Here is a 12,399-nt window from a genome sequence, read left to right as displayed (position 1 = left end):
TGGGGCGGGGCGGGCCCGAGCCGCGGCCCCGCTCGTCCCGCCCGCCCGTCCCCCGTCCCCCCGCCCCGCTCCGGACCAGGCGCCTCGTTACAAGCATTTGCCACAGTTTATTAATAGTAAACGCCTTCGACAGGGCCGGCAAGGCAAGGTGGTTCTGACAACAGCCAAAGGGTACAGTGAGGGAACGCGAACAGCGCCCGGCGAAGGGCAGAGCCCGCCCGCAGCCCCGGCGGCCGCCGCCCCCGGCACCCCCACCCCGACGTACACAGCGAGAGGAACAACAAACGGCTCGTACACAGCAAAACCCGAGAAAACACTGGGAAAGCGAGCGGCCCGGAAACAAAAGCGTACAGAAATCTGCGCGAAAGTCACTGAAAAAGGCTCAAAACGTGGTAGCGGCAGCAGGAAGCAGGCCTTGCGTTTGGGGTTCATTACCAGTACAAACCAAGGTGGAAAGCAAGGTGTTCGTTTCTGAAATGGAGTAACAGCAGTTCTCATTTCAATCTTAGCTTTTACTTTTCCCCGAAGTTTCCAGCGGTAACACAAACGTGCTTCTTTCCTCCCAAAGACACCAAGAACAATGGCAGAACAGCTTCTGGTATGACACTGCTTTGGCGGTTTACAGATCCCTTGCAGAAAAAGTCTATTGGCTCCAAAAAAGTTTATATATCTCTATATTTTACGTAAAATATCTGTTTTTACCAAAATACGATATCCAGGCACATGGCTGTAAAATAACTTTAAACCAATTCACTATAAAATTACTTTTGGTAATAAATAATCCGATTCTCAGAGAGGCAAAACGCTCCTTTTGCCTCCGCAGATGGACTGTCTGAGGCACAGTTCCTCTGCATTCCCAGAACTCCCCCTCCCTCCCTCCTGCGTTCCCCTTGTCCTTCTCCCTGAGCCTCGGCCAGGGCAGAAGCAACTTGTGCTTTTTAGCCTGCGTGAGGCGGAATCCCGCTCCTAACAAGTCACTTACAACCAAGAAGCGATAATCAACACGTGCCGAAAGAAATCCGCAAAGTCAGTGGGGCGGATACTCACAACAGGCTTTTATTCTTGAAGGAACAGCTGCTGTTATTAGATCTGATACGATCTGCACCCCCCGGGGGGCTCCTTCGGGCCAGCAAGTTGCACTGAAGTCTGCTCTCAATGCGAATGAAACCAGGATCTTTAAGAGCAAAACATCTCTGCGTGCATCTGGCACATTAATAAGTCAATAGGAATGCAGAGACACTCCTTAATCCCCCAAAAGATCTGTCAAATTCAGAAATCTTGAACTAAATCTCCTCTGTCTAGGCAGAGTAATGGTTTGGAGGGGGAAAAAAAAAAAAGCTTACTTTCACTCCTAAATATAAAGCAGATACGTGTGTCTCGTGTTCCTCCCCTGCCCTATTTGTGGGCATCCAGCTCTTCAAAGCACTTGCAATACATTTGGTCACAGAAACAGTATTGCTCTAGAAGTCAAAGATACTAAAAACGTAAGAGAGCCACCTCAGGAATGTGTAATCTCTCTGCTCTGGAGATTTTTGCCGCTGTCCTCTGTGCCAGTATCCCTCACACGGAGGCTGAATGCTGCTAGTCTAATGTCACCGAGTTGCACAGGGCAGCTTTCAGCGCAGTGTATTAGATTTTTCCCCTTGTTTGTAAGACTACTCTTGCTGTCACAGCCTGCGGAGCTCCCTCAGTCCCAGGAGCAGCAGCAGCCACCACAGATCAGCTACCGACACTAAGCAGCCACTTCACATGGAACGGGCAAGACTAAACGAGGGCTCTGCCACTGCTATCATTGGTGACCTGTAGTCAGAACAGTTACTGAAGAATCTAACGTAGATAAAGCTTTCACAAAAGAAGCCTCGGGACAAAAAAGTTGTTCAGACAGATTCCAAGCTTTTTAGCTTTCAGGAAAAAGCAGATCTGAAGCACAGCATGGAGTTACAGCACAAGGAAGGCGGCAGGGCAGGGGAGGTGCTTCACAACAGCATGCCAGGGATGAATCTTGGAGCAGCACTTTCATCCCATCCTTAGAGGAGAAGCCTGATCAGAGCTACTGAAGTTGTAGCTTTTGAAGATGATTATTTGAAGCCTAATTTCCTGTCCCCCCATCTATTTCCTATGATCCTTAAAAGACATCACTGCACATCTCCCTGGGGAATAGTCTTGAGGGGTTTAGTAAGTCATGACTTGACGGATATTATTTTGATGAACTACCCAAACCAACCATCCTGAAGCTTCTCAAGAAAGCACTCCAGGGAGCAAGTCCAGTTTGCCCAGCTCACAGAAGTTAGTGCTCCATTTAGTTTGCGCATGAAGCTAAATGACACATCACATCCCGAGAGTGATTAAACACCAGAGCATTAAAAGACTCATAACCCTGTATTCCCCCTCACTGTTACTTTGAGAAGTCAAAGGGGAAAAAAACAAAAGGCAACAGCAGTAACTTTGGCTAGATGTTCTAAAGCCAGTTTGAACAGGAGTACAAATAGAGGTGCCTACTGTGGAAGCAGGATTCATTTGAACATACCACGTGCAGTAAGTAGGAGCTAGGCAGACGTAGTCCAGTAAGGACATACTCAGTCCAGATCACATTCTCCTCTCCCCTTTAATTCGGCACTGCCTGGTGGTGGCAAGTCTTCTCCGCTAACATAAGCAATAAAGATACACGGAGAAAGGGAGAGCAAGACAAAAGGGAAGGCATTAGGCCTGAGAAGAAAACGATTTGTTCTCTTCTCACTGAAAAATGGTCCAGTCTTTGCTTCGCTTCCGCAGTGAGGACTGCTAGATACATAAACCAAATTTTTCTCAGTACATACAAGCATACGTCAAGAAGGTACCTACAACCATAGCACACAGCACACAGTAGCACAAGCTTAGAATGACTTAGTAAGTTCAAACAAGACAAGCTTTTACTTGGAGGGGAAAATACCGATATTTTCATCTTGAATGCAGTTGTTTTGGGTGGGAAGGGAGGGGGCTGGCTCAAAATCCAAGACCAGACACTTGTCCTATCTACAGCTAGAGCGGACAGAGGGTATCAGCCTTTCGCTTACAAAGTAAAATTCTGTACTCCTACTGACACAACAGGAGTGAAATCTTTATCTTTGAATATCCCTACCCGCAGCGTACCTTCTGAACCAAAGATCAGTAGCTAAGAAGGGAATAAGAGACCTCAGGAATGCATTTTTTGACTTGGACAGTCATCGCTGAGAAGTTCAACTTCTGAACTAATTTTCAAGGCCTTATATTCTCTTCCTATGTTCCAGCTTCTTAAGGTGTTTTTGTTTTGTTTTTAAAAAACTGCATTCTCCTCTGATTAGATCTACCTTGGTAATAAGCAAACAGAACCTCTTCTTAGGGCTGCAAAGTGGATTGGAAGCCTCTCAGATCACAGGCAAGGACTCCTCGCTTCAGCCCAGCTAAAACGAAGACTGGGACGGCCAAGGCTTTCCCAGTCAGTTAAGCAGCAACGTCCCACAGAGGTTCACCAGCCCACACTAATGGAATCATCATCACTCCTATGCTTAGAAATAGCATACTCTTTTCCAGATATACGGAACCAAAATGAGAATAGCTTCATCAAAGCAAATGCTAAAGCAAAACAAAAGCATTTGGTTGAAAGGCAGTGAGCTGGGGAAAACTGAATTCCCCTTTTCCATGCAAGTTGAACACTGCTGGTAGAGGAACAGCAGGCAGGGTAACAGATAACCTGTCTCTCACTTGCTGCTGCATTAAAGGCTTTCAGTATCTTTAGCTTCTACATACAATCCCATGTTTTGACAACTGGGGACCTCCTACCAGAAGGAAAGGCAGATCATCAGCTTCACAGTTAAGAATACATAAATCTATCACTGTCATACATACAGGAGTACTCAGTCCCCTGGCTGACTAAGGCCTCCTGTACCTGAAATCAGTTACTTCAAGGTCCAAGTGTAAGTCCCTGGAAACAGCGAATTACAATGGCAGAAGAGCCATAACCTTTACTACAACTACAAATAATCTGCAACACCTTGTGGAATGCACCCAAAACAGCGTATGTGTGTATATATAAATTTTGTATATAGACATTGTACTGTTTCATTCTTTTTAATACATATACAAGTACCTATACATATATACATATTTACAATTTACACCAGCCAGTAGATGTATGCGTATTGTACATATACACACAAACGCCTAGAATACACATGCACACACACAAACACACACTCTTTAAAATAAACTCCACATCCCAGGTAACAAAGTCCTGCCATAGTCCAAAGAAGAGCAGCACCAAGTGGTGGGGGGCTCAATATACCAGCTTCAAGACTGCGTAGAACAAACACTAGCATTCACAGAATTTTTTACACTTGGGAAATTAAAGAATGGATGGCATAAGCTTCAGCCCAGCTACAAAGAACCTTCATGCAAACTTCCCAGCTACACTCCACCAATTCTTGCTGTTCCATACCATGCTCTCCTCAGCTGAATGGGGTCCATCAGTACTGATCTGCTGCCCTTCGCTATTCCAGCTGACTAGATCATACCTTGTTTGGCGGCATTGCAAACAGGCCTACCATGATACTATGGTAGTCACAAAGTTCTACATTTTTTTCACCTAAAAATAGAGGCATGGCTGGGGTTCAACATAAAAGCACTGATCAGACTTGTCCCTTCACTACTTTTCTAGCAGCCCATGGAAAAGTGAAAATGGACTTTTTCATTTGATAGTTTAAAATATTTTTGGTTCCTTCTCCTTGCTCACACCTTCGCTGTCAGGAGTTGCAAGAGGTCCTCTAGCTTGGCAAGGAAGGCAGTACAGTCCAAATGAGTCAGCAAGCACTTTTCCCAGGAGTCAGAATAGCCTTCTCCAGCAAGTGCCTTTACAAAGGCCACTGTACTCCTTAACATACCCAGACTGGGCATTATAGACTGAGGGAGCCTGTAGTGCTGCCAAACATAATTACAGCCCCTCAGCTTTACTGGTTCAAAGGTAGGACTGAGATGCAACGGTGGGCATGCAAAACATTAACAGGGCTTTATGGCAGCACCTGCTTTGTTTAACCTGCAAAAGGAGCACCAGCATCTCTCCTAGGGCACAGGGATCCAGCACAGATGGGTCAGATAAACGAGTGATAGGAAGGGCTCGTATTCAGCACTGTATGGGACATTCTTTCAGTTCCTATCAGGGACTGGTAACACTGTGGGAGCCACACGTTCCATCCAACACACGGAAAGGAGGGATAACACCTCCTGGAAATGTACAAATTTCTGTCTAGTACCTCAAAATGAAGAATGCCCTCTCCTCCTGGAAAATTGTGGCAGCAGTACAAACGGCAAGATGACCCATATTACAGTGAGAGATGGGGGCTAGCTTTCTTAGTTTTGTAATTTGTTAATCTGCTAACCATCTACCCAATCAGGCAGAGTGGAAATTGTGTCCTTGGCCAGCAGTACAAAGTTCATATATAAAACTGCTGCATCAAATTTGTAGGGAGCATTAAGTATCTTTACAACTTCACTTCAAACCCACTGCTCCAAATGCAACTTAATTGTTCACCTTTTTGTCTACTTACTTGCCTAAGACTGAAAAAATATATTTGTTATGAAGGACTCTGTTTTATTGCTATTGTTGGTTTGCACTGTGTGTTTCCATCTTTACCATTTCAAATCCAGACTCTTTGGGGATAAAATATTGTTTTTCTATTGATTTTTTCCAATTTCTTAAAATTGTATAAAAATAAAGGATTTCCACAAACGTGGGCTAAAGGTAACCAATAATACTTCTATACTTAGGATCAGCTGTTGGAAATGTGGTTGATAGCCACAAGACCAGAAATAAACCTCTAGTGATTCTTTAGTTTAACATTTAAAAGACATGAAAACTTCTGCTTATAAAATTGACCCCATACAGAATGGAACAGCTAAACTAACAGCTGTTTATTATTACTTTTTAAAATAATGGTCCTAAATTTAAAAATAAAATCAAGTACTTCCTTTTATGATTTTCACATTATAAAACTGCACCATTCAAAATCTGTGGCCAGGGAAACCCCTTTGTAGTAAGACAGTTTCTCTTAATAGTCATCGAGGGTGTTTTCCAGGAAAACATTCCTAACATCCAGTATGGAAGCCAGCTCCAAAATGTGCTTTTGGAGGTGAGGGTTCTCCACCGTTTCATCTCTCGGCAGCTGAGGATAAGATTCTGGATAATTTCGAGTCTCCTGCTAGATGACAGTGAAAACAAAGAGAATCAGACATTCATTTATTTTTACACCCTTTATGAAGAAGATTGCAAAAGGCCAATTTCACTTAAGAGGTGTCCTACTCTGTTTAGCATGCCACAGAGAGAGAAAATATTCTAGCATTTTCACTTTTTCTCTTTCCATTGACTCAGAGATGGTCAGAGTGGCAATACAAATGCCCATTCATCTAAGACGGTTAATAACGTTCACAGAAGTCTTGGGCGGGGGAAAAAATAGACAAAAAGACTTCACGTATACTTACCTACTAGGCTGGAGCTCATTTCTTGAAATTATAGACATGTAAGCATCTCCAGTGGGAGATTCATCTCATCCTAAAACAAATATCTAAGACACTGGGGGCAAATCCCTCCCCGCTAACAGAAGATCTGCTTCTTTCCCCTGATATCAAAGAAGCCTAGGTAGCTAACTTAGGCTTGGAAAGCTACTGGATGTCTGCAGTTAGACAAGATGAATACTGTGTATTTCTGTGCTTCGATTTCCATTTTTTTCTGTAATGTTTAAAACGGAGCAGGCAGTTTATATGCCAACACTCACATATATAAAATGGTGTAGATCCAGAAGCAGACTTCACTGTTGGCACAGCATTAACCAACAGGGAGGGAAAATACCACCTTCCTGTTTAGTTTATTCATTTACACTTCAAAGACCTTTCAAAATCCATTCACGCTAGAATACATTCTAGCAATAACGTTCCACTCCTCCCCATTTCTTGTTCTATATCTTTTTAGTTGTGTAAAAATAATAATCTTGAATTATTAAGAGGAATTTTTCTAGCAGACAAGGCCGTTCAGAGTGACATAAATGAATTAGAGTGTGTCTGCTACTTATGTAGAAGAATAAGGCTTCAGCAAGTCAAAGGCTTCATGCCTTTGGAGAGATACAAAGGCACAGATTCAATACAAGCTGTAGGCATTAGCATGTGAGCATCAGTTATTGTTCTGAAGTCACAGAGATATGCTTAGCCCTAAGACCCTTCCATCCTGAGGCAGTGCAGTTCTATATGCACTGGACTATCATTCTCACAAAGGGATAGATATCCCTGCATACCCGGAAAATTTTGTGCATCCTCATAGTAGCCGAACAGAAGATAAATCTTGTTAGAAGCAAGCGAAGAAATTCATCCCCAAAAAATTGAAGAAAGGACTGATCTGTAGAGAAGGCAAAGAAAACTCAGTTTAGAAAGGCTGGGGGGGGGAAGGGGGGTGAGACTTAGGGGAAACCACTACGAATTCTTGTGCATTCCCATTATTCACTATTCTGTCCCTTGGAAAGGCTGAGCAAGAAAAAACAGCATCCGCTTAAGTAGCATGCTAAGGTTTAGTTGTGCATCTTTAGGCACGCACCTATGGATCGGGAGTGGGTCAGCAGCTGGGCAATATCTCGGTTGATTTTTCTAAGGTAATCTTGACACTTCTCCCACAATCCTCTGCGCATGCTTGATAATCCAGAGACAAATAGGAATGCCATTAAAGGATTGTTCAGAAAGAGTGTGAAGAGGCTACCCCGCTGAGACTGATCTGGGGGGAAAAAAAAAAAAATAAAAATCAATAGACAAAGAGATACATTTGGCACATGAAACAGAAAAGCTGTCCCTGCCACAGAATGAAGTTGCTCACCCACTAAATTCTGTAACAGAGGAACTACTCCTTTGTGTTAGTTACATCTTCTCTCATCTTGTGGCAGATTTGTTCTCAAGTTGATGCAATGACTAGCAATAAAGGCTTACTGGACATGTGCATTAACACCAAGAGAAATGAGATTTTCTCATGAATTGTGGGAGGCCTATATGTTCATTTTGAGCACATAACTTGAACACAAAAGTCGTAACTGAAACAACTGATAGAAGATACTGATTCCTAAAGAGAAGTATTAAACATCAACATTCTTATTCCATTCAAAAAAACAGGTAGTAGAACCTATACATCCCCCCCCTCAAAGTCTACATGGTTGCCCTTTTGTTGGGCATCACAATATCCTAAAGCCCATTTACTCCATGCAGTTCAACATGATACAGAAAGGTCCAAGCTTCATCTCAATCAACTGGGAAGTCAAAAAGAAAGGCAATGCACAGAAGATCACGCGCCCAAACAGTAAGGCCACTTCCTCATCAGCAAGGATTACTGGCTTATTTTGGTGCATTTCCTTTTTTTTTTTTTTTTCAGGACTTGGGCACACAGCATGCATGGTGTAACGCCATACTGACACAGGGGCTCAGTTAGGTTCTGCTAAGAAGTCTCTGCACGGTGCTCTAGTGCACAGTGTCGCACCCCCTCAGAACTACAGCAAGACTTTCCTGACTGGCCCATGAACACAACATAAGCATCCAGTATTTTATAAAGTTAGTTCTATTTTTCAGAGTTTCTGTTTAAACAGGATTCATTATTACAGTACTTATTTTCTACTTACGTTTCAGCTAAATAACAGGAATAGTTTCAAAACAAATGACAAGCTTCCGCTTCTTGCACATTCTTTCATGATACTCGCCTAACATCACTTTATGTGGCTTAAGCTAGATCTTTGTACTTGTCTTTGTGATGGATAATAACCTTAACATGGCAAATTCCATTGAGAAAGTCTGGAATGATTCATGTTTTATAGTAGTCACAAGGACCAAAGAATATAATGGTTCATTGCCTGTTCCTACTATCAACGCACCTTCTCAGGGCATACAAAGCCGACAGTTTTCCTTAACTTACCCTCCAAAATCAGAACAAGATCTGAGAAGATTTTGCTCTACGCCTGGCATTTAAAAGCTGATACCTTAACTGACTCTGCTCACTTTCTGGGACTAACAAAGCTACCCAAAGTGCTAATCATCATCATCATCCCAGCACAGGGCTGGCAGTTTTCTGAGTCTCTGTGTAGGAGAGACTTTGTCTCCTGGCACTTGTTGAAGCTATCTGTAGAAATATCATCATTGTTAGAATAAATTATTTGCCATAAACAGTAACTAAACTTTATCATACTACTTCAGGGAACGTTAATCTGATTTAAGGATTACATAGTGATGAAAAGCTATCTTCTCCTGAAGAATCTAAGTTATATGTGTTTGGGATAGATACATGATGCAACTGCAACTTGTTAGGAAATGCAATACTACACATACCTTGTAATGCTTTTGGATATGCTGTTGGAGAAAGCAAGCACACCAATGGTTGTCCAAATAAGTTTGTGAAATTCTGTAACAGATAAGAATTTTGAAGTGTTGATGGTCACTTTGCTTGCTTTTGAATATTCAGCAAGTTAAGGGCACGAACAAAGACTATTAATGACAGAGAACACACTAATGCCTGTCACACAGTTCAGCATTGGCAGTAAGGCTGACAAGTTGACTTACTGATAGATCACAGCACAGAAAGAATATAACCCATTACATTTTAAAGGAATTATAATTTTCTCATTTCACTGCTACTGATAGCAGACACTAATTTCATGGAAACACGGCTTTCAGTAGTAATACATTACTTGAAAAAAATCATGTTCTGCAATAAAAATGAAAGCCATTGGCTTTCAGGTCAAAATAGATCTAGCATCTTTCCTCAATACCAACTGAACTATCCAGTCAAAGTAATTTCTTTCCTCTTTTCTTTCTAGCAGGAGGAACTATTTCTGATGAAACAGAAGAGCCCAGTGGAGAAAAGTTTTAAAATAAATTTCCTTTAAAGCAAGTATGTCATAACCTTAACATCTGCTATACTGAACCCTCATTTTACGATACTCATTTCATGCACCCTCCACCAGCACCTTTAATGTTGCCTAAGCGTCCTCCTGTTGCACAAGAATTTCTCCAGAAACCTCAAACGACGCCTTTGTCCAGTGTCACCAACATTTACCTGATAACAGTCCTACTGTATATCTGTCTGGTAGGTATACTGATTGGCAATAATTATCACCCCCTCCCAAAAAAAAATCATTTACACAACCTCATTAGCTGCCATGTCTCACCAAAACAGCTTTCTTGAAACTGAAGGCTTGAAAAGCCATAGAAAATGTAAATGATCATGTCTCATCTTATCAGAGCACACATTCAAACCATGCATCCAGAGCACATGAGTGCAACACACATTTCTGCAGATTATATTCTTAAAATTGGCAGGTTACGAATGTAAGGTATACATCACCAGAAGTATTTGCTTGTGTAGAATCATTAGAAAGCTCGTTTTTTAATTCCTTCTGGCTTCTGCTTAATTCAAATGGAACTTTCCTTTCTGGGCAGTATATTTCAATTAAATTAGTTTCACTGAATTAATTTAATCTAAGTCTGCTAAATACTAAAGACAGTAATCTAGTCTAATCAAAGTAAAACATTTCCCATATCTGACAGAGTGCTGACTAGTCCTAAAAACCCTTCTATTTCATTAAGAGCCCAAGGACGATTTATAATGGTAGATACTGAGGTTTGGTCTCTAATGAAGAAACAAAGACTACTACCATGATGACAGTAACTGCAGGCCAACCCAGTAATTAGTAAAACTGTACTATAAAGAAACATTTAAAACTCCAGAAGGAGTCACCCCAGACATTGCCAGTTTGAACTGAATATACACCGGCAGGTTACACGTTCTCAAGTAACATGTATGCTTAGTATTCATGAGCAGATTCACATGTTGAATTCCATCTTGTATCATCCAGTTAGAGACCAAAGCAGACTTTCCATACACTCCATCAGTAAAAATGACAATGCAATTAAACACTGCCTACAGCTATAAAGCAAAACCAAGGGTCACTCATATATCTCAGGAAAGGTATTACTCACTGACAGTATCTGAGATCATTCTGGAGTCTGTCCCAGCAGAGGGTAAGTCAAGATAGCTAGTAAGTCCTGCAAAGGGGAGAAACTACACAGAACGCACTCTTTGGAAGTCAGCTGCTCATGCCAGTTGCTACATCTAAACTACAGATCCAGGAGGATAAGACTCTCAAGCTTCCAGGTACCTGCCTCAGCTCTTGCCCAGACACAACTGCGTACCACAGCCCAGGTGAACACCAGGATTCACTCACCACCACCACCACCTCCGCTCCCGATTTCCACAGAAAAGCACTGTGGGCGTACATGCAACAGAGGAACAGGAGCATGTTACAGCCACGGCTTGGAGCGGAGGACCACAAGGTGCACCAGAAAAACCTGCCCTGCAGTCTGGATGTTGGTAGCAGCTCTGGATAAGGAATGCTGTACCTTTCAGTGCATGGACAACTCCAAAAAAGGTAAAACACACTTTTGTTTCAAAATTGACTTTGGTTTTTTACTTCAGTATTCAAGTTTTCCAACAGCAGCATTGCTGCTTTTTAAAATGCATCTCATACGCATCTCTTTCCAAAAAAGAACTACTTATCATCTCCCAAAGAAGTCACTTCACATGTAAGCTTTATTAAGCTGAGTACTTATACCACATCACTGACAAAGGCCTTGCATTCTCACTGGACGAAGTTTCTGGTTTGTTTTTTTTAAGACTTTGCATTTGACCATAATCTTAGACAACAACAGCTACAAGAAGATACTGATTTTAAAGTATTATTTCATCCACATACACAGTGGTAACCTTCAAGAACACAGCCATCTATATTTAAAAGGAAGTGTTAAAAAAAAAAATTCATGGCTTGAAGTAGATATGCTCGATTTGCAGTTATCTTCCATTTTCAGCTAAATATATAGGGGAGGAAGCTGTTCAAGTGCCGCTGATTTGACAAACTGGCAAGTCACTTCCTGGCAGGACTTACTTTCAGTCATCACCATTTAAGCCCTCCAGAGAGAGGAAGAGGATGAGAATGCATGCAGGAGAGCAGAAACGGCTTGTAGAAAAAGATGTGTGAGCAGTTGCTGTTACTGCCAGTATTGCTAGCAGTGACATTTAAATGTCAGGATAGCTACTGTCCTATCAGAAAAGATCAGAGCAGCCATGTGGAAAAAAGTCAGCGCACTGACTTCAACTTCTCACACAACTGCACAGAACCTTTGTTTGTGCCAGTGCTTGAGTCTACAAAGCATCTCTCAACACACCCAGAGGATAGTCATGGGACAGCACTATCGGTATATTCTGGTGACAAGGAACCAAGCACATAAGCACGCACAGGATGACGACAGACAGGAATTTACAAGGGCTAGAAAATAGTGAGATTGAGAGCTCTGCCATCTACCTTCAGCTGAAAACAA

General features: G+C 42.1%; 1 protein-coding gene across 6 annotated transcripts in view; it reads right to left on the bottom strand.

Annotated features, from left to right (window-relative positions):
* Nucleotides 1-95: 95 nt before the first annotated feature.
* The window catches only part of SCAI (suppressor of cancer cell invasion), a 49,291-nt gene continuing 36,987 nt past the window's right edge, over nt 96-12,399 (bottom strand). For 5 of the 6 annotated variants that reach the window (XM_076355207.1, XM_076355209.1, XM_076355212.1 and 2 more), the window contains 4 exons: nt 9,355-9,427; nt 7,592-7,765; nt 7,296-7,396; nt 96-6,209 (listed from right to left, as the gene is read on the bottom strand). In XM_076355207.1, the coding sequence (XP_076211322.1) occupies nt 6,060-6,209; nt 7,296-7,396; nt 7,592-7,765; nt 9,355-9,427 (498 nt within the window). In that variant the 3' untranslated portion in view covers nt 96-6,059. The remainder of the gene's footprint in view (nt 6,210-7,295; nt 7,397-7,591; nt 7,766-9,354; nt 9,428-12,399) is intronic. The other variant, XM_076355208.1, reaches the window with a different exon arrangement.

The sequence above is a fragment of the Aptenodytes patagonicus genome, chromosome 18 (genome assembly GCF_965638725.1).
Source record: "Aptenodytes patagonicus chromosome 18, bAptPat1.pri.cur, whole genome shotgun sequence".
Classification (NCBI taxonomy): domain Eukaryota; kingdom Metazoa; phylum Chordata; class Aves; order Sphenisciformes; family Spheniscidae; genus Aptenodytes; species Aptenodytes patagonicus.
Note: the sequence above shows the minus strand (reverse complement) of the source record. Positions and strands in the feature narration are given on the sequence as shown.